This window comes from Nelumbo lutea, chromosome 2 (genome assembly GCF_056320005.1).
Source record: "Nelumbo lutea isolate HS-2025 chromosome 2, American lotus-T2T, whole genome shotgun sequence".
NCBI classification, from domain to species: domain Eukaryota; kingdom Viridiplantae; phylum Streptophyta; class Magnoliopsida; order Proteales; family Nelumbonaceae; genus Nelumbo; species Nelumbo lutea.
The window spans coordinates 56,461,884-56,488,468 of record NC_142685.1 but is presented as its reverse complement, the minus strand read 5'-3'; the positions used below and the strand labels follow the sequence as shown (position 1 = coordinate 56,488,468).

The following is a 26,585-nucleotide window of genomic DNA, read 5'->3' as shown; positions in this document are numbered from 1 at the left end:
GACATAAAGTAACGGGTACTAATAGGGAATTTTCCTTGTTCACTAACATAACAAAATTGTATTTTTCTAGGCCTTGTACGAAGCCATTTGATTGAAAATTTTGCACTTAGCTGAAATTATAACAAACTTGTCTCTTTCTAGGCCTTATAGAAATCCATTTGATTGGAATATTTTGTACTTAACTGAAAATATATATTAAATATACCACGTTGAATGAAAAGTTCCAATCTAACATTTTTGCTCTAATCCTAACAAACTCTTTCAAGACCCCAGCTACATCATACAAATAGGAGACACAGACACAAAACAAAACAAAACCCATCACCACGAAACAAGTGAAAATGGATTTAAAGAAATAAATGATGAAAGAAAACAAAACACAAAGAAAAAGCCAAAGAAGATGATAAAAGTTACAAAAATAAAATAAAAGCTTAAATAATACAGAGGCATTTTTGGCCTTTTAATGGGTTAAAAGTTGTTTCTCCTTAAGCCTTTTACTTAACCAAGGTTATCCATGAATGTCTCGACCAAGGTGCGCCCATTGACCATTTTCGTGGTGCCAACAATTACATCATATGCCATTCCTTCCTGCAAAACACAGAAGATATATTTAATATCAGCCAATAAGGAAGAGAAATATCGAAGGTAGGATGACAGAAGAATGGAAATACTGATTCAGTAGTCAGATTACTGCATTGACAGACGATTTTAATTTGCACAACAGCTCTGTTGTATTAACTAATATCTATCCAAACTGGAAGAAGTTAAAACTCACCTGAGCAGTAAGAAAACGAAGGGCAGATATCTCTGCAAATGTTACTCCACCAATAAAGACAACAAGTACTAGAGAGCGGTGTCCATCTGTTACCCTGCATGTACCAGAAAGATCTGGAAAATCAACAGGGGGTCCAAAAACCTATAACTTCAAACTCAGATGAAATTAATTAAGCCAAGTTGACTCAAGACAAACCATCTTCATTGGGTATTTACTATATATGTTCAGTTATACACACGTAGAAAGCATCAAAAATTTAGAAGGATCTTTTCCGGTTCAAAGGTTAAAAAGAAAATCCTGCTTAATCAGAGCAAAGTTAGGTAAACATCAAAATGAGAAATTATAATAGCCTAATACTCCAATCGTTAGAAATTTCTGTAGATATGATTCTTCAAATACTCATCTAACTTGTTATAATTGCTTGCTATAAATCAGTTACTTTGATAGCTGAAACTTTCATTTGCTTAGTAACATTGAGACTAAGGGCCTTTGTTTCACTGTATATTGTCTCTTCACTGCTGGTCAGTAATGGTGCATATTTAAAATTTCAACCATGTGAGTCTTAAGAAGTGACAACTACGAATCTACATGTTTAAAGCAAATATTCAGGCATACTTGTCCAAACTGGTTGGCATCCCCGGTCGAGCATCAATTGGTGAACTCTTCACATGACCACCCTATGAAAGGAAAACAATATTGGAAATGGCATTAGGTAAAAACAAAGGGTGGAGGGGGAGGAAGAGGGAGAAGAAAGAATATGAAAAATATGTACTCACTCTCTTTGATTCCAGATGAGGTCCAGGCAGGAGCTTCAAGATTTCTTCAATTGGACGCCTGACATGTCATTTTTATATATTTCACAACAAATACAAACCATATACAAGTTCTAAAAATGAAGGACATTGTTCTTACTATATCTATGAATATGAAATTTGATTACAAATGTTAGTCTCACCATCCGGATCGAATTGCATGCTGTACAAGGCGAATGCTAAGAGGCGCATATCCAGCAAAAACATAATCAATGTCATGCAAGCTATATAAACACAAGATTCAAATATAAGTAATAAATCAATTGAACAGTAATTAATTGCTAAGAGTTAACATTTAAGACCATATATTTATTTCCATGCAACAGACATCAAAACTACTTAACATGACAATTTGAGATGCAAGAAAATGGTTGAAAACACCCAATGGTTGTCTCAATCCATTGCAGGCAGTCCACCCATTAAGGAGTAGCTTTAATTTGTTTTGGATAATTAAAGAAAGACTTTATTCAAAGAGAAAGAGAGCTCCTAAACAGCAGCAACTCTCCACCTATGGTTCAAAAATGATGCAAGTCATATCACAGAAATTGGAAGAAGTGAGTCCACCAAAATCTCCCAATATCAACACCCAAGAGACAAAGGTTCTCTTAATGACCACAATAACTGCCTCAAAGCCCCAACTCTTCCCATCAAACAGATCTTTTTGTTCCTTTATTTCCATGGACACCAGCATATGGTGAAGGGCCTAGATTCCATAAAACTTTTCCTCTTCTTCTGTTATAATAACATTTCACCAGCCAAGATTCAATTAGGCATGCCTGGTCACACGGAAGGACCCATTTACCTTTGTCACCCAAAGAGCTTGAGAAGTGCCACCAAATGGAGAAGCTACAATGGTTGAGAATATGCTTAACCAATTACAATGATGAAATTACAAAAAACACACTGATTTTCTAACATTCTGCCTTCACAAGGTTATTGATGATTAGAATTTTGTTAAAAAATGCAGTCACATGAAAAAACATATTTTGGAAGGAATATGAGGGACCAAATCCAATGCCAAGGAAAAGTACCATTTGAACCTCCCACCAAAGCTTTGCAATATGAGGTGTATCTTTAAATAATGAATCCATCAAAGTCATATGGGCATTCTATAAAAAATATAAACACAGTCCACAACAAACATCATTTTAAACATCTTCTGCATATGGGGATTCCATCTACCATTCAACAGATTCAATCTAGGAGATAAAGAAACATTAATTGAATGGTACCATCTCATCTATGATTTTGCCAAGATCATTTATCATTGTGTTTCACATTTGATTTTGTGGTCATCCAATAACAGTATTTTTTTAGAGAGAAAAAAAAACAAAGAAAAGGAAAAATGGGACAACAGACAGTACAATCATCATTACCCCCAAATGAGGGGCAGTAAGATGAGGACAAGGCCTCATAAAAGGAAAGCAAACAATAGTGCATGATCATTTATCATCTTTTTTCCAACAGTCTAAGAATTCTATTATCAGTATGTTATGGTCAAAGCTCTAATTGCTTTTCTAATAGAGATTTATGTAGTAGAATTGAGGATGTCACATGGTTCACATAGTATGCATGTACAGATCATTGTTTTTGTTAGCATACTTATTAGAATTCATTGCTGGGCCAGACCTCATGTATCTGATGGACCTCATGAGTAAGATACTTGTTTGACACCCAGGCTTTCTCTATACACCACATTATATGATAAATAAATGAACAGAAAGAATCAATACCTGGTAGTCTCATCCTGAGCTACAAGCTGCAATGCACGTTTAATTGTTACCCAGTTACTTTTGGACTCCTGCAAGGCCCAGGTGATGTAGATTAATCTAAGACATCATGATGTAGGACCAGCTCAGTTCTAGTCCGTAGAGAATGTTGAATGGTTTTCTTGATCAAAGTTTTATGGCTGTAATGGCTTCTTGAAGGAATAAAAGAGAAAATAGGGAGAAAATACCTGGAATCACTCACAGGGTGCCTAGAATCACTCTAGGGCATGGGAATCACTCACCATAACTAGCATAAGCTGAAGAAAACTCAATATATTTCATTGCCTTTGTGTAAAACGTCCATACATATTTATAGACTCTAAACTCATAATAATCCTAGGAGCCAAACTGTTAGACTCATAATAGTCTTAGGAGAAAAACTGTTAGGCTGCGTTTGGAAACGATGAAAATGGAGTGTAAATCCCGGTTCAGGGTAAATTTGCACTCTGGTTCACTTTTGCCTGTGTTTGGCAACATTACATTTATGCATTGACAAATGACAGACCAATGCATATTTACATTGATAATAAGATGTAAAAGTACATCAATAAAAAAGAAGTAAATTTGCATTCAAGTGGGCTTTTGATAAAAAAAAAAGCATATGCTTTATTGAAATTCATGTTTGCATCCATTACAGCTAAAAGTCCATTTGGTAAGAAAATAAATTGGTCAGTGCAAAACTAACCCAACTTTGCAATTTATGTGAACCGTTTTACACTCTACATATTTGCACTCACACTTATTTGCATCGTTTCAAAACGCAGCCTTAGACTCAATAATCCTAGTAGGATTCAAACTAAGTTGCCATATCCGATTTCAATTCAAAGAAGACTCAATAACTCTAATCCTAGTTATGCAATGACTCTGAAATTTTAAACATAAACAAACTATAACTAGACAATTTAAACCCTATCATTGAACCCCACAGAAAATTGCAAAAATGACAAAAATACCCTTGCTACTCAATTCAGTCCAAATCCCAAGTACCATCACTTTGCCATATCAGGACCTGTTGTAAGGCCTTCTTCTTTCTAGAATAAGTCTTCAAGGGTGCTGATCGATTCCTATCACATCAGTAACAAATTAAACTGTCTTAGATCATAAGCTAAGTAAATGTACCTGTTTCTTAAGAAATCCGGCTCTCTCCAAATTATTCAGTGTAGACATGTGCTCAAATCCATAACTGTGTAGTAATTCTCTCCTGAAACAAGAGAATAAACATACAGTAGAGGTTTTAAAAAAATTACAAAATGGAATGGCTTTCTTATAGATTAAAAAATTTTAGAGCATCAAACAACAACAGCCAATGACATCAAAACATGAAGATATCAAACCTGAAGAATGGCAACATTACCTTAGATAGTCAAAGTTTTTCTTATATAACCCTGAATTTGTAGTGGAAAATAATACAAGAAGACGAAGGACATTAACAAGTGGCTCCTGCTTATGGATCATTTCTTCAATATAGTCAATGCATCTGCATACATTGGCCATGTCAAGTATATATTGATATAGGTAAACTAAAAAAAAAGTTTGAGACTATATCACCGTGATTGAAGATCAGTATCATGCATTAGTTGACAAGAAGGAATAGAATATACAAGAACCCAGATTTCGTGATCACATTCAAAGCTCAACAATTTACATTTCCAAAGGAATTACAAAAAAAAAAAGCAAAATAAGAAATCCTAATTATCAACTAACACTGGAGACCAAAAATTCAATCTAAAGGAAGATCTTCACATGGCTTTGCATTCCAGATCAGTCATTACCCAATCTAAAATAAGAGAAGTGAAATCAATACATACAGTCCTATTACCTCATTTTTTTTAGGAATAACTATTAACTTCATTGAATTTAAAAGAAAGTGTACAAGAGAAAGTGGGAGAGAGACAAGCCCTCTTATCTCTCCCCTTGAAAATAAGACAAGCCCTATTACCTCACTTTTTATCGATCAAATATCCTTCTATTTCTTACTCTAAATCCTCCCAACCAATTGTGAATGGAAAATTACTCTAGAAATTTTTGCCTTCTTACAACCTTGCACAATATCTTCTTTGATCATCTTACGCATGAAATGTGTGATATTTATCCAGGATCCCCTATTTTTCAAATAATATACCAGAAAGAGAAGGAATCTAAGAGAATGCTTCACCTAGGAAGGATGGAGTAAACCCAAATTACTTTAACGAAAAATACCCAGTACTGCATTCTCCCCACCATCTTGCATCTGACATCAGACACCTTAGGGAGAACTATTATGCCCCTAATCTCAACTCAACTTAAAAAAGCCTAGTCCCAACCATGTTTTCAAAACCAACCTGGAGGTTGAACCATACGTACATACATACATACATAGAATAAATAATATATAATTGCATTCTACATGTAATATATATATGTTTTATTTTAGATCAAATTTATATTTTTTGCTTCAGTTTTTAAGTTTTTATAATAAATAAATAAATAAATAACTAGAAATTAAGATTTGAGGCCGAGAAAGGAATTTTTGACAAAAATAGTAGGGCAAGGCACTTGGGATGCATAGATCAAAAAAATTTACCTAAAATCAAAAAAGAAAAGAAAATCACCTCAATTTGACAACTAAGCGCAAAGTTATGACCTTTGGAAGTTTGCATATAAATTTAACTTGTAACCCATGACCCATTGGCTGGGCCAAGCAGGTCAATGGTTAGTCATCCAGGTCGAATGGGTTTTGACCATGTCGATAGTTTTTAAGTTGCTGGCGGGTTTGAGGTTGACCCAAAACGGAATTATGGCCAGGTGACAGTTTTACCAATCTAGCCAGCCAGGTCAACAGTGGTTTGCAAACTATGGCTCCAACTATCTAATGCATGGTTTTAAAAACTGGACTGGAAATGGAACCGTTTTGGCCACCGATTCCCAGGTCAAATGGTCTGACCATCTGGTCCAATGCCCGGTTGGACAGTTTTGGGGTCCAAAACCGGACCCAGAGCCATGACCAGTTTCCAGGTCAACCAATCCAACCGTCCAGTCTGGTCCAGTTTTCAGAACCATGATATGATGTCAAATACATGGATCATGTTCTTCCATTCCACTCTGTTCAGTTCCATATCCATTGTTACATTATGAACCCTCAAATCATTTCTTACTACCTCAACCAATGTTCCTTTTGGCCTGCTCCTAGCTCTTCTAGACCCTTCAGTTGTTCTATAAATGTGTTTCTCCTGTCTCAATTCAACTCAACTAAGACTTGTCCCAGCTATATGGGATTAGCTACATGAATTTCTGCTATTCCACTATTCAGTGTCAAATCCATTGTTAAATTATGAGCCCTCAAATCATTTCTCACTACTTCAACCCATGTCCATTTTTCCCTGCCCCAAGCTCCTCTAGACCCTTCAATTTGCAATAGATCACTTTCTCACTGGTGTTGTAAATGTTCTCCAAACATAACCAAACCATCTTAGAGCCTGTTCATTTGATCTGATGTCTGACATCTGAAAGTGCAATAATTACATTAAGAGGTATATTGGTATTGGTGAACTTTTCTTTCCTCTGAACTTTGAATGCAGAGAATGTCGTTTTGAATTCTGAAAATTGTCAAATATCCATTTTAACCTCATATATGAGAACTTTTGTTTGTGCTTTGGGGGTATAGTTGTAAGATTCCTTGTTAAGAGATAAGAAATAAGAGGAACTGAACACCCACTTTCCTCTTAAAGTTATAAGATTCCTCTTAAGAGATAAGAGTTAAGAGGAAATGGACAAGCCCTTAGTCCACTTTCCCTCGTTTTATCAATTGCCCATTTCAACATTCAACATTCACATTTTTTCCCACTCATATTTTGGACATGTTTCTTGACTGCACAACACTCAGTCCCACATAATATTATTGGCCTTACAACCGTTTTATAAAATTAACCTTTTACCCTAAATGGAATTATCCTTTCTATCCAAAGCCCAAAGGCAAAGTGGTGCTCTCCTATCAGATAGGATTCTGGATACATCCCTCCGTTTTTCCTGTCACATTCTAATTCTACAAGTGGTGTCCTCCCAATCTCTCCCTCATTATAGATAATCAAACTAACATAACAAAAGATGTCACGTTAAGGAATCTCTTTGATTTTCAATCCTAAATGTACCCTGATTTAACATCACAAATTCATGGATTCACAAGTCAGCAAATAGCTGAATATTTGGCTAAAGGAAAGGAGTCAACAGGATTTTTTTTCTAGGGAGCCTTTTGATAATTTGCAAATAGAGAAAAGGGCAGACAATCAACCTGTAAACAGCAATACTATAAAGATATGGTGACAATGGTCACCTCATGGGGCTGCTCGGGAGTTTGTATATATCATTGCTTTGTATCAGTGGCAGTTTGTATATATTATTCTTTTCATTGTCTTTGAAACTTTAAATTACCAATCAAAAAATAATTTAGTCCTTTTATTTTAAAACTTCTTGTTTGTAAGGCATTGGTCCTTACATCTAATTTTACATTTAATCCCTCTTTAGTTTCATCAATTAATACTATGTATTCAGCAAAAAACATACACAATTAGACCTCCCTATTCTTTAATATGTTTAGTCAACTCATCCATTAGTACAAACAAAGAAGGACAAAATGTTAGTCTTGGTGAAATCCCATTAAACTGGAAATTTGGGTGTCTCTCCAACAGGTCCTTATACATGTCCTTAATCAAGTTTGTATGCCCATCTTTTCCAAAACCCACCATATTATCATTTTAGGAACTTCATCATACGCTTTCTCCAAATCAATGGATACCATGCGAAGATCTATCTTCTCACTGAAACTTTCTATAAATCATCTCAATAGAAGGATAGCTTCCATGGCTGATCTTCCTAGTATAAAACCAAATTGGTTTTCTAACATACCAGCTCTTTCCTCAATAGCTCTCTCAAAGTTTAATAATGTTGCTTACAAGTTCAACCCCACAATAATTATTGCAACTTTGTATATCACCTTTTTGTTAATTATAGGCACTACAGTGCCTCTTTCTCTATTCATCTAGAATTTCTGCTGTTTCCATTATCTTATTAAATGATTTAAATAGCCATAATAGGTCTACATCTCCCATATCTTTTCAGGCTTCTATTAAATACCATCAAGTCCTAATGTCTTCACCTTCTTCACAGTTAGTCAAAAATGTACCCCTCCAATCTAGGATTCCAAAAAGTCGTTACTCCATCTGAGAGAACTTCCACTTGAACATCAGCCCACTCCACAATATCTAAACCCCAAAGTTATCTACTTAAATATCTAATAAACAATCCATGCCACTATAGTAGAAACAAATCTTCATATTCTTGAACCAGTGGCAATTTTGTAATTTTTTGGAGATTTAGATTTTGTTATTTTTTGAGTTTTTCAAATTTATACTCTAGCCTTTGCGGTTGGCCCCCCTCTTGTATTTATACTTGTGTGCTCAAAGCTTAAGTCTTTTCTGAATTTAACTTACACCACGATAAATCAACCAACAAGACATTTTTGGAGGCAGGGGGTAGGGGTGTCAATGGACCGGTTTTGGGTTGGATTCCGTCCAAATCAAAATCCATTTGGACAGATTGGACGGACCAATAAGACATTGAATTTGGATGGACTGGACAGACCAATATGACATATTGATTGGACCTGCTCCGTCCATAATGAATTTATGTTGGATTGAGCCAATATCTGGTCCATTGATAGAAGACAAAAAAATAGGTGTCAATGGACCAGCTTTGAGTTGAAACCAATCTAAATTAACAGGAATTTGAACAGATTGGAGAGTCTCTGGACCGGTCCAAAATGGTCCAAAATATCATTGGACTGGATTGGACCAGGTCCATTTGTAATGGACTCACATTGGACTGGACCGGATTTGACCAAATCCAGTCCAATTGACACCCCTAGCAGGGGGTGCATGGGTGAGTTAAGGGTTCCCCTTTTTTATTGTTAACGGTTCTCCATTCACCCTTCTCCGTTTTTCTTCTTACTGTTTCTAATAGAAATTCTTTTCTAAATGTCAAATACCCCAATATTGTATCACTCATCATTGGTGTACCATTATGTAGATTATGAATTTACAATATAATATTATATAGAAAAGTCCCATCTCACCATGTGATTCCCTTTTTTAGACTATCTAAAAGTATTTCATGATAATCTAAGAAGTGCAGTGAGAAGCATATAATAATCTGATATATGATTAAAAAGTTCCCAAGGATGAAAACAAAGTACAAATTAAGCTTACACTTCATAATTATCACCCTCCACCAATGTCTGCTCTATATCAAGCTGCCCTTGAAACGATGGCTTTGATGTAAACGTAGACAAATGCTGAGCAAGATTTATGTGCCTCTGTACCACAAATCAGCAGAAAATACAAACCTAGCTTATAAAGGCTTCAGTTTGAAGAAAAAACGTGGAAGTATCAAGGCTTATTCTTACAGTGATTTCTGGTAATGAGTTAAGCTTCTTGACAAAGTCCTTTAACTCAGATACAGTTTGAGTCTGCAAACGTCCATGGTACTCGAATTAAAATTCTTCTTAACACCACTAATCTATGTCAGATCAAAAGCACATTAAATATTGTTTGTAATTAAAATAACATTATTTTAAAGCTTGGTACAAATTCAAATTCTGACTTTACATAACTGATGGCCCTCCTTTGACTTGGGGTGAAAGTCAGGTTGCCCAAGTTGAAGAATCTCAATCACCTCAGGCTCGGTTTCAAACTCAGCTCCATTTAAAATTTAACAAATACTCGACACTCATTGCAACCCAAGTTTCACCCTTACCTTTGACTATTTCAATAATCAAGTACAAATTACATATTCTAAATTTATATGTAATTACTAACAATTCTTTGTGAACAAATAACAACCAAAGTATCGTATTAATATAATAGAATGAGAAAGGTACCAAAAAAATTATGCATAAGGCATACATTAATCAAAACAAGTAAGCAGAGTCCATCCAAAGCTACATAAGCATGAAACTGTAAAAAACTTCATAACATAGTGCAGAGAACAGACCCACCACATCTTCTTCCAATTTCCTCTGAATCCATTTCAAAACAAAAGATCATGACCATAAATATGCCTAGTTTCATTAAGAAGATTAGAAAGCCCAAAAACCCTCACGCAAACTCCTTTCCCAATCTGATGGCATTTCCTCAGCCTCCTTCAATCCAAAGAGAAGATGGCTCAGGAAGCGGAACACCAAAGACCAAAAAGTTACCATATTCAATTTAGTAGCTTCCACTTCCACTATAGGTCCACAGGAAGCACAAATGGAATAAAACCACTAAACACCTGAGGGCCTTCGGTTTTTTATTGGTAACCGTGAACTTTTATTAATTTCAGTAAAGGAATATTATATACAATATGCCTTGCATCCTGTGATATAGGCTGGAAATCTCTACCTAACCGCTTTTAGTTGTATACATTACATTAAAGTCCAGAATAGTTTTTTTCTATTTTAGCTTGGGGCAAGGTGGGTTATCCTCTCCTGTGCTTTTATATCTTCCTTTCAAAACATGTTAATAAAATTTTAAGTTGGCTACCCCTCCATCTGGAATAAAGTTTCAGGTTAACTGATAAAAAGGAAATGGACTGACAGACTAGTTACATCTTGGAGAACTGTACACCCACAACCAAAGAGAGAAGAGGACTCCCAAATACAAAATACAAATTAATAGGAGATTAGTAAGGGGTAAGTAGTTCTCCATTTGCATCACAAAAGACATTTATAACACCAATTTGATCTTCTTTTCTAAAGCTTGCCACAAGTGTTAATTTTCTCAAGAGAAACCTCCTAGAAAGAAGCCCATATTTTTAAGGGGGCACAGGTCTGCTCCAAATTTATTTCATTGGAAAAGACTGAAGAAAGGAGTGAGAATGTAAAAGGCAATTCACATTGGAGTTTTTTTGGGGGGGAAAGGTAAAGTAATTTTATTAAAACCAAAAAAAGAATACAACAGGGCCTTCACCAACAGGGGGCTGGTCCAGGAAAAAAAACAGAGCACAGACTGCCTGAAAATTGGATTTTGAAGGACTGATCGGATTCCAGATCTGCCTGAAAGGGAAGCTTGCAAGGCCTGAACTGCTAAGCTTGAGGGCCACAGATTTAACTGAAAAGCAACCATCACTATTCCACTTCCAGCACCACTCGTCCTCCATGTTAGTATCAATCCCTTGTCCCTGTAAGAGCTCCAGCAGTGGACAATTTCGTCCAATTCCCAATCGAACAGTTTCCTTCTAAATTGAGAGGTCCAGGTCAGACCATTTTCAGAAACAGAGTAAGAGTCAGCCACTGAAGCATCAACATCAGGACTAGCAGCACAGTGAAACAGTAGGGGGAATGCCTCAGCCAAGGAACCCTCCAAGACAGTAGGCAAATTTTCCATTATGCCTTTCCACAAGGAGCATCCCCAACATGAAGGGGGATCACAGGATCTCCAATTACCCCACTCCACCCCATTTTTGCAGCCAAAAGATTTCTCCACCAAGCTGTTCTTTATAAGGCAAATCTCCAGATCCATTTACTGAGAAGTGCAGCAGAGTTGAACAGTTTCAACTTCCTAATTCCCAATCCACCTTCCTCAATGGAGAGGCAAACCTGGTCCCAACTAACTAGGTGAATTTTCTTCTCTTCATCCCAATCTTTCCATAGAAAATTTCTCTGCAATTGTTCCAATCTTTTTTCTGTTTTAGTTGGGATAGGAAACAAAGACATAAAGTATGTCAGCAGATTGGATAGTGTGCTTTTAATTAGTGTCACTCTGCCCCAAGCAGAAAGGTACTTGGCTTTCCAAGAAGACAACTTTTCTCCATTCTTTCAATGACTGGAACCCAAATAGAAGAGGAGGAACATTGAGCCCCGAGAAGTAAGCCCAAGTATTTAGCAGGGAGTGGAAGGAAATTAATCTGGCAAGCCAACATCCTAGCACACTCCACCAAATTGGACACTTGGCCCACTGGAATAATCAGACTTTTACTCAAATTTACTTTTAACCCAGAAACAACTTCAAACCAACTCAGAATCCCCAGAAGGAACTCCAACTCATCAGGGGAATCATCCACAAAACAAAGAGTATCATCACAAAATTGAAGGATGTTCACCCTTTCATTCCCAGGAGCAATCACAAAGCCTTCCCAATAGCCAGAAAGAGCAGCCTTCTTACTGAACAGAGAAATAATTTCCATAATACAGGTGAATAAAAGGAGAGAGAGAGAAAGAGAGAGAGAGAGGGTCTCTCGGTCTTAAACCCCTAGAACTTTCAAAGAAACCTGCAGACTGCCCATTTATCAGCACAGAGAATTCACATTGGAGTTTCTTTTATTGATGATTTCAATTGGGATATTTCTTCATAAATTCTCCAAGTTTTCTTTTCCAAAGGAAATTCTCTTATTATAATTTTTTGAGAAAAGATAACTTGTATTATAAATTTATATTTTCCCTCTTTTTCTTTTCTTGATCTTTTATGGAATCCAGTTGTCAATTTAAAAAAAAAAGGTGGAACTCAAATTAGAAACCCCCTTGCATTTCAAGGGGGCTTCAACACTCAATTCTCTCACCTATATGTACTAAAAGCACAAGCATCCTCAAGGAGAAACAATAGCTTCCCCCCAAGAAACTCAAAGCATTAAAAATCTTGTAGTTTATTTAAGTTTCAATGAAGTTCATTTTTTTAAGAGGTAAAGGTAATTTTGTATCAAGTATAGAGGGTGAGGACTCAAAATAAGTAACACACCCCATGAGGGGATCTAGGCATCTAGCCTTTACATATATACATGTATCAGCCCCAAATCATCTCATTGTAAGTATTTGTATATACAATAATACAAAATTGCAAAAAATAAGGATAGTCATTAACCCAAATGATTTGACTCCACCCATCACTGAAATCTTGCCGTTTAACACCTGCAAATTCTTTTTGAAGGCACACCCAGCTGACTATATCTTTTTTAACTCGCCCCACTACAGTTTCAAAACTGGATTCCTTTTATTCAAGAATATACTTGTTTCTTTCCAGCCATGTTTCCAATATATGGTTAGATGTATAAGGGTCCAAATGAGCTTGCCCCTTTTACTAAATCCTTGAGATGGTCAATAGGCCATCAGCTGCTGCAGGTACTTGGAAGCACCCAAGTTCTGTCAAAAAGTTGTAGGAAGTCAGTCCAGATCCTGAATGTGAAGGGGCAATGAACTATCAAATGCCCCACTGATTCTGTACTTCCACAAGCAGCAAGATTCTCAATCTACAAACTTCTCACCCAGAGATTATTAATTGTTAGGATATTGTCCCTTATGGCTGTCCAAAGGAAGACCACCTCCGATGGGGCCCCTAAACTCCAAATCCATTTCCATGGAACATCAGAATCATCCCCCCCCACCGGTTTATTGTAGGACAACTTAACAGAGAAGATTCCATCTTTGCTAACATTCCACCACCTGCTATACTGTTTGGACATTGATGATAATAACTAAGCTGCTGGAGCAGAGCACTTAGCTGATAAGCCTCCAAATAAAAAATGTGCCTCAAACAAGGGAGCCAAATGGTTTGGTCTCCCATAATTTCATAGCTTTCCTTAATGGTGGAATCCCGATCCTGTGCTATCTCAAAGATGTGTGATAGCTGGATAGGATGCATGGAGAGGTGATGACCACACCAAGTGTCCTTCCAGAATCACATGTTCTCCCCATTATCCAATTTAAAGGTCAATTTTTGTTTGCTTCATCATGTTGAATTCTATACGACTTTTTAATAAAAAATGATGTTTCTATTCAACTAATTAATTAGAATTGAGTTCTTCAAAGATTTTACTTTATTTTATTTTTATTTTGCTCTCTTCTTTCTAGTAGTATAGGTCCCAACCTATGCTTTTTAAATTGATTTACCAATTCTACTTTTTGATCAGTATTGCTTTAATCATAATTCCAGGTTTGCACACTCTGGTTTCTAAATTTTGATACTTCTGAACTAGTTTTGGTTGACGTTTTATTAAATCTGAATGTTTGCTTTTTCTTAAAGCTGATAACTATTTTTTTAGATTCAATTCTGAGCATGTTCTAGTTGGAATTTTCTCTGGTAAAGGTCTGGTTTCTTGCATGTTTAGAATTTAGTTCCTATCCGAATAATTTTGCATGCTCATGATATTTTGCTTCAATTTCTGTTAGGCAATTTCTATGACAGTTTTGTGGAGAACTATTGAGCGGAATTATCTTAGCAGAGACCAATTTTTACATGGGAAACTGTTGCCTAACACCTTTTGGTTCTATCACCAGATAATTGGTTCCAGTACCCAGTTCATGACCGGCTTGCCTTATTTTTGTTGAACCCTCATTGAGATAGGTTCCAAGATCTGACATTTTCACCACCAACATTCTAGCAACAGGGGGTGTGAGGAATGTTTTTTTCTTTTGGGCCCTAACGTCCAATTTAGATGAACTTCTGTTATGAGGAGCCCCTTTGGTGGCTTGTATGCTGCACTTGGATTTTTTTGGAAGCCAATGGATCTTATTTATTTTACTTTCTTACTAATATAATTTCATCCATGATGAAGATTCAAAAGGCAGGCAAAATTTATGGCAGTTCTATACAATTTAAGATTGGGCAAAAACCTCAATTATATAGTATCATGGTGGAAAGTGACTCTAAAGTAGTGGTTATCTAGTTCATATGTAATACAATGGGTACATGGAGATACAGATATATTATGCATGAAATTAGAAAAGTGGCAGCTTAACTGAATGCTACATTTCATTGGACACTTTGATGTGTCAATAGTATGGCCGATGCCTTGTCTAGACAAGGAGCCTATAGAAATCAACTATTTTGGGGGTGGCTCCAAAACATAAGGGGTAGATAGGAAGCAAACCTACAAAAAAGGATGCAAGGCACAACTTTGATTGATCATCAATCAAAAAGAAAGATCTACAGGCTAAAAAATGCAGGCAGTAGGTATATATCTTTTCTTTGAAACTTAAAAAACAAAATAAATGAAAATAAGTTTCCCAGTGCTGCCCTAATCACTTACAGTAGTTGTCATCTCTGTATAATCCTGTTTCATAGACGTTGCTTTTTGACGCAGAACCTGCAATCATACTGCATATAGGCACACATAGAACTCCCAAGAAGGAAATGAAAGCTAACATGATCATAAGGAAAAAAACAGGAAACTAAAAAGTACATATGTCAAAAGAGTAAGAGATGATATCATTTAAAGACAAATGGGTTGGTAAAAATCAATCAACCTGAATAACAACTTCAAAGCTGAGGTCTCTTGTCTCCTTGTACAATTTATCACTGAAATAAATATACAAAAGAGAACAATTCAACATCAATTATGTATTTCTCAAAAAAATAAGAACAAAATATTTGCAAAAAAAATGCAGAGATAATAAATGACAAACATTTAAGAAAGTTCCAGAAGAAAAGGAAAGAGTAAGGTATGTCATGTTTGTAGGACAAGCACAAAGGAGAAGAGACAGATTTACTATCAGAGAGGCAAAAAAAACTTCATTTGTAGTTATTCTAACAGAAAAATGAAAAAAGAGATTATATGCCATTGGAAAGATTTCTTTGGGATCTTCTGTTGATTGACCCCATGTTTTATATGCTTCTTTATTAAACCAGGTAAAAGAATGAAAAAAAAAAAGAAAAGAAAAGAAAAGAAAGAGGTAAAATGTAGATGAACAGAAGGATTTCCTAAAGAAATAGAAGTGAAGCATCTCCTAATTGAAGGAGATTCTAAGGTGGTTGTGGGCTGGTTAACAGACCCAAGCTCAGTAATTTGGTGCTACAAGGATTTCCTAAAGAAGGCAAGCTGGTTAACAAGCAACATGAATGTTAGTTCACGTTGGGTGAGAAGGTCATCAAATGCTATGGCTGATAGTCTCGCTAAACAGGGGGTCTTGAGGGAACATCTCTATTGGGCAACCTTGTAATGATTTTATTATAGTGTATTGTGGTCTCTTACACTTACTTTTACTTTCAAGATAGGTTGCACCTCGTGCCTCTCTTTGGGATGCTGTAAATTTGCTTACATTTTGATAATGAAGTAACTTTTCAATTATCAAAAAAATGTAGATGAACAGAAGGCAAATATAGACCTTTATTTTTGCATGTAAAAAAATAAAATATTTTGAAGAACAAGTAAAACAAAAATGATGCATACAATTCATGGAAAAAACAGTAAAGTGCAAACAAGAAGACAGAATAATAGAAACAAACAGTATATTAAAAACCTAAAATATATTACAGAACATACACATAGTTTCTTACCTTGAATTAAGAGGAACCTTCACCTTTTTACCTTCTTGTTGAACACCCATGATAGATGCATCAAGCTCCACAGAACCATTGTTGACACGCAAAAACTGCACTGGAACAGCCAGAGAAAGCTCATGACACATCTAGAATGATAAGCAAAATTTATCCCTCTGGTAGAAACTACACAGTCAAGTTCATCCATGACCCATACAAGCAAAATTTTCAATTTAAAAGAAGAGAGAGGGGAGCATTAAGAGGGGAAAAGGTATTATACAGCAGAAACGAATGTAATAAGTTCCATCTTAATTTGCCTTTCGGGTTTTGAAAGTTCACTAAGGCAAGGTAACTAGTTATCCGATGATTTTATGGTGAGAGATGAACATTGTTATTTGATTTAATGGTAACATAACTGTGCAAGAGTTACAGCATGCTTATAAGTGATAACTTCAACATTCACAAAAATGTACCTCATCCAGCAACCCTTCATATGTTAATTGAGAACACATAGGTGTAACCATGTCCACCTGAAACCAGTGACAGAATATATGAAGCCATAAAAATCTTGAACAAATTTCAGCAACAATAATATTTACAATTAATAAATAGTAAGCAAATGCCAATTAAGACCTAGTTGGACAATGCATTCACAATGGCAAAAAACTATGCTTCGTGAAAAGACAATTGAAAAAATGTAAAAGAGAACAACTGAGAAAAATTCTTCGCTCACGCACAATGTAAGTCTGTTTTATTTACAGGAATCCATACTTCTCCCTGTTGCACTCTATACTGTGCCTTTGCTAGCAATCCATATCATTAGAAACTTTTGAATGTTATCAAGTCAGAGATGGTTCTGAATTCATGGACTCTGAGAATTTGAGACTCGGGCATCCTTTTGGAGTTCCACTTCTTTGCAAAATTGAAACATCAAGAACTCTATTGAATCCTTCTGGCAATTACAAATATGGTTATAGACTACAAGATGAGATTTTCTTGATGTGTTAGTGTCATCAGTTGTTTCAATGTAATTCTTTAACTTTTATCTAATTTCTCTCCCTTAAACAACATGGTTGGTTTTGTTTTTGAAAATAAAAACAACTGCAACATCAGCGAAGTTGTATTGTTTTCACTGACACGGCAGTTACTTTTGTTTTCAAAAACAAAAACAACCATACTGTTGAACACCCCATCAGTTTAATCATGTATGGACTTTGAGAAAACCATTGTGGTGATTGCACTCTTCTAGCCATGGAAGTAGATGCCACTTGATGCCAATTCCTTATTATATCATCAGCTGTATAATGTTCAAAGGCATCCATCATCTTAACCCAATCGGCTGTTTTGATCTCCACATTCTCAATGATAGCTTCAATACTTTAATTCTTGTCTCTAAACAGCCTTGCATTTCCTTTCCTCGCAAATCACCACAAGATTGTTGCCCTGATGCACCTCTACATAATCTTGCTCCTCTTATTTGGCTGTAAGAAAAAGGGTAAACCAAACAAACTTGCCAATTGCCATGTTTCCCAGGGATGCCACCTGCATCCAAACAAAGAGAAGAAAAAGCTCCCAAATACAAGATACAAAATGGCAGGACATTAGCATGTGGAAAGAACCTACATCACTTGCTACAAAGAAGGCATATGATGTGAGAGGCACTAATAGTGTCCTTCTTTGGGCCATGCCATAGATATTAATTTTTTCATGATATACTTCCCAGTTGAAAGCCCTAATTTTGAGTGGTACAGGCCCTCTTTACAAAGCCTTCACAAGAAAGCCCATTAGAGAGGAAAGAGTAAGGTTGAGTGCCATAAAAAGGAAGCACAGAAGAAAGGATCATTAGAGTTCAAAGTCTAAACCCTACAATCTTGGTTAGAGTCCAGAAGAGAAACCTCTTTTAGAAGGTCAAGGACTGACATAATCTCAAAAACCTCAAAATCTCTAATGCTTGCCTAAGACCAAAATCCCAAGCCAGTCCTTGATCTGAGAAGAGGACATGATGAGAAATTGGTTTCTCTGTTTGAGCAGTGATGGAGTAAAGAGATGGGAATCTATCCTTTACAGGTCAACTCCCAACTAAAGGTCTTTGCAGAAACTCTCCAACAGTAACTGCAAATCTGAACTTTTCATATTCAAATCATTTTAATGTATGATATTGAGTTCAGGCAATATAAGTAGCACAAAGAAGTCAAATGAAATGATTTCTGTAAGAGCTTGTCATGATAAGTAGCTTTGTCCTTCAACCACAGTTTAACAAGAAACTTACCTCTCTATCTAACAGGATGAGTGTATTTATCTCCGGGGCTCCCATCTGAAGAGAGAAGTAATTTATTAGCAATCACTCTGTTGATCCATCAAAAAAGCAATAATCAAATAAAACAAGATAAAGAGCCACATATAGTTACATCTGACAAGTTAACAGGCTCTTCCACTTGCATGTGGTTTAGGAGGTCAGCAACTCGTGCTGATGCTTTCCCTTTAGCCCTCACATTAGGTATTACCCCAAACAAAAACTGCAATATAACAAAAGAAAAGGTTAGTGCAAGGAATTATTGAATTACATGATTACAAATAGATGGAATCAAGTAAACCACCCTGGTGAAGTAATTATCAAATATCATATGCTGATATGCATGTTTTATTAGATATGCCACCAACAATATAAGTCAGGCAAATGAATCTCTTATTTTTATAGTAAACAAAATATTTATTAACAAGGAAAAAAGAGAGTCTCTTTGTCACCATTCCTCAAAGAGGTAACTAGAACTTTCTAGAAATCCTTTCTGAAGCTTTGCTTTTACTTTCTGAAGACTAAGAAATTAAATATTACAAATATTTGAAGATAACATGAATCTCCATGACATTATGTCATAAAAAGACCAAATTATGCCCTGTTGAAGGCTAATCCTAATATCTTATGCTGTCCGTTGTAGTATTCAAGAGCCCATTTTGGGAATAAAGTAATTAACACCCCTTGGCATCTGAATCATTTTCTTCAAATTAGAGAGCTTACCTCTTCCCTTGAATCAGTGGATGGAACTTCAGATGGATTCCTAGAGAAATCAATCAAAGAGCTGATATGTTAGCGAATCTGGTACAGAGAGGAATGTTTTGTATGGTACAGATAGTCTTCCTCATTTTTTAGTTGGCTTAGTTGTTTTTTTGTTTTAGCCCCTCCTTTTGTACATCAACTCATCTACTTCCTTTTTTTGCTCTTAATGAAATAGTTACCTTTCTAAAAAAAAAAAAGTAATCTATCGGAAAAAAAAAAAAAAAGTGATTAAGAAAACGAACTTAACTGCTTACAGGTTCTTGGTATTAAATTTGAGAATTTCACCCAATCCGTGTTGAGCCTTAAACTAGGAAGGTGAACAATAAGAAAAAATGAATCTAAAAAATATCAAATTTTAAGTACAAATAAGTCTTGCTATTATTTTATCTTGGGACCTAAGTCCTAACTCCTAATACATACGCTTCATGCCACCTTGAGAATGAAGCTATTCCAAAGACCGTGTTCATATGTCTTGATTTTGGTATATTAGAAAGGATTTTCAATAACCTGCCAACCGAATGCAACATCTTGCAAATCTGATGTGATTTCTGTAAGTAATGACCAAATTATTTTGAATTTTTATAAGTTGTATCTTAATACATAACTCAAAACAAAGATGAGGGAATTTTGTGGAGGGGGCAGAAGAAGGAAGACAAATGTCATTTGGTGAAATAGAAGACAGTTTGCAGGTCCACAGATCAAGGGGGCCTGGGCATCAGAAAATTAAAGGAAGCCAACATCACATTGCTAGAAAAATGGCTATGGAAGCTCAATGATCAGCCGGCTAGTCTTTGGAGGCTAACCTTAGCCAAGTATGGGCCTAGCACAAGAGATTGGGAGATAGAGAACATAAGATCTTCATATGGTTGCTCAATTTGGAAGGCAATCCAAAAATTAGAATTGCTTTTCTTGAAGGGAATAAAGTACGAAATTGGTAATGGTCAAACGGTCCTTTTTTGGAAGGATCATTGGTGTAACGATGGACCTCTTAAGGACAGATATCCTGATCTCTTTGAGACCGCAGTGGACAAGAATGCAACAGTGGCAGACTACTTGGAAAGGAAGATGGGGGCTGTGTTTGGAATCCTCAATTCCAGAGGAATCTGAATGATTGGGAGGTGAATTCTCTAATAAAATTGTTGCAGACTCTGTATAGTGTTAGATTATGGAGCTCTAGAGGACGAAAGGAAATGGATTTTTGAGAATTCAGAGGTCTTCTTTGTCAAATCCTTCTACAACAACCTAAGAAGGAAAGAAGACGCTGAGTTCCCAGACAAGAAGATATGGATCAGGAATGTATCGTCAAAGTTGGCTTTCTTTGTGTGGTCATCAGTGCTGGATAAAACCCTTAAAAGATAAAACCTAGTTAGAAGAGATATACAGGTGCAGGATTTTGTGTAACAAAAGTGTGGAAACCACAAGCCATCTTCTGATCCACTACGAGTTCACTAAATGGATTTGGGGAAAAATATTGAAAATTTTTTGGGGCAAAGATGTTCTTTCCGGCTGATGTGAAGAGATTCATTTTGCTTGGTGGCTAAAGGGGTTAAGTAAGGCTGGCAGAGTAGTCTGGAACATTATACCTGCGGCAGTGTTCTGGGCAGTTTGGTGTGAAAGGAACGTTAGAATTTTTGAAGGGGGTCAAAACTCAAAAGAGGAGGTTCTCATTTTTTTTTTTTTTTTTTTTGTAAAAGGTAATGTAAATTTATTCAAACCAAACTCAATTACAGACTGAAATCAGACCCAGGAAGGCAGTCTGAAAACAGCCAGAACTACAACCTCCACCAGGAGCAAGACTGAAAAAAATAAGACAAGTTTAGATTTCTGAACTCCTCAGAAGTAGAAATCCAAGAAATCAACTTGCCCACTGCTCTCTGAATTACAAAAAATTCTACTATTCCTTTCTGCCCAAATGGACCACAAGACAGCAGCAGGGATTGTCTTCCACATCAAATTCCCTTTCTTACTTAGGCCTTTAGTTTTCAAGCTGCAGAGATGCTCCTTAACCGACCTAGGCATGACCCAACTGATACCCATTGATTTGAGAAAATGCATCCAAACCTGAGAGGAGAATGGACAGTGAAGACACAGATGATCTGTAGTTTCTGTAGCAAATCCACAAAGACCACAAGATAAATCCAAAATTTCAATGCCCCGCCTCACAAGATTGGATCTGGAAAGGCATTTGTCAAGGACCATCGTCCAAACCAGAACATTGGACTTAGAAGGACTTGTAGGTTCTCAAAAAAATTTTGGGCATGTTATATTCATGGTTGGCTAATCACTCTCTATTCAAAGCTAGACACAAAAGCTCTTTTTTTTATAGGGATTTTCTTTTGAATAGTTTTATGTATCTTCTTGCTGGTTGGGTTTGTTTTAGGGACATTGGGCCTCCTCTAGTACAAATTCTCATTGTACAGGGGTCGGGGCTGATCGTATATTTGATACATAATACAATACTCTACCTTTTAAAAAATAAAAAATAATTAAAAAAACAAGTGATAATACCACTTATATCCAGCATTGTCATATTTCACCTCCAAGAAGAATGGTATCATTGTCAAACTGCAAACACACTGTTACCTGATAGCACTCAACCAACTAACCAAATTAAGCCCCTATTCCTTTACCACAAAAACAAAAACAAAAAACTGAGAATATCTACCAGCAAAGTGAAAAAGGATAAAAAACTGACAACCCTAGCAAAATCTCCTCGAGGAGTTGAATAAGCCTATAGAAAGCCAATTCAGTGGTACTGAAAAGTAGGTAGAAGCTACACAGCCCTTGATCCCTCTTCCCAATCATTGCAAAGACCACTAATTTCATAACATGCTGAAGTAGATCTTAATGTTCTATCATATGCCTTCTCCCAGTCAACCTTACAATTCTCAATCCCCCACCATGCCTTATCTCTTCTATCCTTCTAGGTACTCATTTGACACAAGCATTTGTTGACCCTTTATTGAAGCCTCTTACCCAAATGTCTAACTAATTTGACATGATAAAACCTTTGCACTAAACATACACAAGCTTCCCACAAGGCTAGTAAGTCATAATCCTTTACCTCCATCACCCTTCCTTTTTCAGGTTCAGGATGAATATGTCACTTTCTTTATCAATCTTCACAGAACAGTTCTGCTCCAGCAAATTTCCAACCTTACAAGGACTCAGAATTTCCCTATGTTCATGTTTGCGCTAGATTAAGCAACAGCTCCCTGAAGATTCCTAGATTCCTCAATTCCATTAGTGTCACAAATTTAACACAAAAGCAAATCTTCCTTTCACCCAAAAACCCAAATTTGACACTTTTCCTTATTCCACACCTTGGAATTGGTTTCCACAGTCTCAATCTTCTCCATGGATAATTCAATCCAGCCTTCCACATTAAGCACCTCCCACAACATCAGAATGTTTTCTTTCAGTTAAGGATGGGACAAGCACAGACACTCAAAACAAACAAAGAGGATATGGATGACTTCTATTTCATCCAATAACAATTAAATGGGTCAACAATCCATAAGGTAAAAGCCCATTAAATTAAAAACTTTATGAGAATTAAGGTTGAAATGAATCTTCACAAAATAATTTTACCAATTCAATGATATCAATAATTAATCTCACCAAACCTATGCAACGGTTAACATGTAACCATAAGGAAGTTGGTTAAGCCCAAAAGAATTGCCAAATCAGATGGTCATTCACAGAACCATAAGTATGAACTTCACCCAATTGTCAGAGATAAATTGGAAACAGATGTAGAACTACAACAAGCTTCAAAGATCCTAAAGTGTTGCACTTCAGGCACAAACCTATGTTTGTCGGTCTACTTAACACCAAAAAGTACTTCGCATAAAAGTAGCACAAACCTCAAGCTTATGAATGGCTTTGGCAATATGCCAAAGGGAGCTTGTATCACCACCAACAAGGCATTCCTATTAAGTGCAAAGAATCAAAGGCCAGAAGTTAGATATTCTTAAGACAATAAGCCCATAATGAATCCAGAAGCATAATACCAGCATACCCTCAAAGCCATATCGAGTTCAAAAGAAAGAACATCCTCGTCCAGTGGAACTATGTACAAAGGGTACTCCCCAATATTTACCAATTGATGAACCTTCTCCTCCTCGAGTATCTGCAAGATTAGTGAAACTTCCTTTCTTAGGAGATTAAAAAATTAACTCTAGGGGAATTACCCGTAACGAGATGTTTTTTTCTTTTCAGAAAAATAATAATAATAATAATCTTCCAATGCACAATTGCCTGCTATAAGTGAGAAATTAAGATCCCAAGAAATTCCAGATTAAAACAAGAATATAATGACTCATAGAATCATATATTCAGTCACATCGTCTGATCAAACCAGATTAAAGCTGACCTTCTCACAAGCAACAGTCCGACGGGGGACGAAATAAAGATGGTACTCCCTCTGAAGTCCCTTTGAGATATCACTCTGAATGTTCGAACAAACCAATTTCATTAAATCAATCTGACAACGAACCAGATAGATTACTTTCGTGCATTCAGTTTGAACTGGTTCTGCCGAAAGATGTCTCAGCTCCGCCCCGTTTTCCTATTCCATACCCACACAAATCACAAACCATGAAAAGAAATAACAACTAAATAGAAAATAAACAAACCAACCTTAAGGACAGATGTTGGTACGATCAATGAAAGTGATCCACTCAACTTGGGATCGAGAACCAGACATTTCTTCCCACGAATCTGCATATCAAAAAAAAAAAAACTTGAAATTCGGGAAAAATAAACCATTTGAGCAGAAGAAACGAGTTTGAGTGAAATGGGTCTCACATTCTTGAGAATGTTGAGGAGCTCTTTCTGAGATTGATCTCTGAATTACGACAAAAAACAATACCAGTAAATTATTATACTCATGAGTTTGGGTTGAAAAACTGATTAAGTTCAAGTCAGCTACCTGAGTGCTGTGAGATTAATAGGAGAATTTTCCAAGTTGGGAATTTGAGCCATCGAATAAGAGAACTGAGAGAATTTCTTCTCTCCGTTTTTCCCTCTACCTCTGTGTTGCCGGGAATAGAATAAACAGGTAAGTCGAAGGGCCGAGAAGGGCTTAATTATTTAGGGTTCTTAATGGGCCTTTTTTCTAGCAAAAAAATTGGGCCCTTTTGTGGCCATATCCATGATAGCAATTGGACCTCAGACAGGCACATTGCCCATTATCACGTTTGAGAAAACTTTGGGCACGTTCGTTCCGCAGCCTGTGATGTCCGCGTTCACATCTGCTACGAATTAACGCTCACAACGGTGTCCCAACTAGCAACGGCACATCGGGATTCGGGAACATCTCTCATAATGACAAGCGAGATGCTCCCAATATGCGGTTGCTGTAAAAATAGCAATTTGACCCATCATCAGGCTCCGCCCGGCGGGTTTTTCTTACGAGATCGGCTTCCAGCAAACTTGTGCCCACACCCTTCTAACGCCCTGTTGCAACCTTCATTGACAATATCACCCCATGAAATAAAGGACATAAGTGGAGAGATATTCTTAATGCAAGGCAGTAAAGGCTGCTTGAATGGGCTTTTGCGCTGGCTGAAGCCGAACTCTTTTTTTACCACTGGCTGTGGATTCAATGATACGTTAATATTTAAATATGGTAACGGTTCAGCGGGTTAGAATTTTTAGGGCCAAAGTACAATTGGGGTGGGTGCCAGACTACCAGCTTGGAATTGAGGCCAATTTAGGGTGGGCATTGGTGTTTAAAGTGGAGGTTTTTGACATTTTGAATGCAGTGGAAATAAAAAATCTGTATTGAGTGTATCTATACTTCTCTATTAAATATATGGGGTTTGCACTTTTTACGTGGAACCTCATCATTGGTTCCACAACTTGTTGAACAACCATCGCATTCAACTAATCCAAATTCTCACTGATCAAGATTTGTGGTGAGTCTTAGCAAAATCCGAAACTTTGGGAGTCGAGTATTGATAGCTGATCTAAATGCATATATATATAGGAATGTGAGTGTATCGAGTTAAATGGAAAACCTACATTGACCCAACCCCATCAAGTTAGCATCGGATTGGCCTTAGTTGGGTTTAGGTGACCATGTTGGATCTGACCCATTGTCATTACAACAAGACCCCCCCCCAATAACATCCCATAGCACATCCCACCATGTATTGGGAACATTTCCCGATGATGACATCATCATTTCTACTATTATCATCGGGAGATGTTCCCAATACACGGCAGGGATGTGCTATAGGATGTTATGGCAGCAATCTTGTGGGGGGCTGATTTGATCTCATCTTGTATACCCAAGATAACAAGTTGTGGGACCAATGGTAATGCTACACTGCTGTAGTGATAAAATAGATGAAACCCACACTGAGAGGTTAAATTGTTGTGGGTCTCATGTATTTTATGACTGTTGTGGAGTGTTATAATTGGTTGCACGGCCGGCTGAATAGGCATTTTGTTCAATTAATCCTATCTCTAGTTCCATGATCCTCTAGGCAATATAAAGCTAGCAACCCTCTCCTCTTATCCTTGTTCGGAACCAACGGTACAAGGCAAGCTCACAACGGCAAGAATTTAACATGTTTGGTTAAGTGGGACCATGGTTTTAAAAAAATGAACTGTTTTGGCCACCGGTTTTTGGGTCAATGGTTTGACCATCTAGTTTGAACGGATGGCCCATTCTAACAACAAAAATTAAAAAAAATTAACAATAAAAAATGGCCAAAACCATTGAATGGGTCAACGATTCAACCACTCAGGTCAACGGGTCATTGACTGATTCAACAGTTTTTTTTTCTAGGGATCAGGTTTGGGGTAAAATGGAACCGGTTGCCCGGACAGTTCCCGGGCCAAATGGTCTGACAGTTCGGGTCAACAGTGGTTCGAAAACCAAGAGTGGAACAGATCAGGTTACGT

At 36.7% G+C, this 26,585-nt stretch overlaps 1 protein-coding gene across 1 annotated transcript; it reads right to left on the bottom strand.

Moving 5' to 3' along the window:
* Positions 1-170: 170 nt before the first annotated feature.
* On the bottom strand, positions 171-24,852 carry ATVPS33 (Sec1/munc18-like (SM) proteins superfamily). Its single transcript, XM_088970288.1, has 22 exons — positions 24,604-24,852; positions 24,480-24,519; positions 24,312-24,392; positions 24,046-24,240; positions 23,692-23,802; positions 23,537-23,602; positions 19,024-19,131; positions 18,885-18,929; positions 17,089-17,145; positions 16,634-16,728; positions 15,604-15,655; positions 15,387-15,443; positions 9,793-9,855; positions 9,596-9,702; positions 4,711-4,833; positions 4,476-4,557; positions 3,321-3,388; positions 1,731-1,811; positions 1,552-1,609; positions 1,391-1,452; positions 776-869; positions 171-588 (listed from the first exon to the last, which is right to left on the bottom strand). The coding sequence occupies exons 1-22, from the start codon at positions 24,654-24,656 to the stop codon at positions 499-501; spliced, it is 1,788 nt and encodes a 595-aa protein (XP_088826414.1). The 5' UTR covers positions 24,657-24,852; the 3' UTR covers positions 171-498.
* Positions 24,853-26,585: the final 1,733 nt, after the last annotated feature.

What these genes read in the sequence shown, in the direction of transcription:
- ATVPS33 (XM_088970288.1), bottom strand. Translation starts at nt 24,656, where the DNA reads ATGGCTCAAATTCCCAACTTGGAAAATTCTCCTATTAATCTCACAGCA. An exon ending in TACCAACATCTGTCCTTAAG is followed by an intron (nt 24,241 to 24,311) that starts GTTGGTTTGTTT and finishes GGTATGGAATAG; the next exon opens with GAAAACGGGGCGGAGCTGAG. An exon ending in ACTCATTACCAGAAATCACT is followed by an intron (nt 9,703 to 9,792) that starts GTAAGAATAAGC and finishes TTTGTGGTACAG; the next exon opens with AGGCACATAAATCTTGCTCA.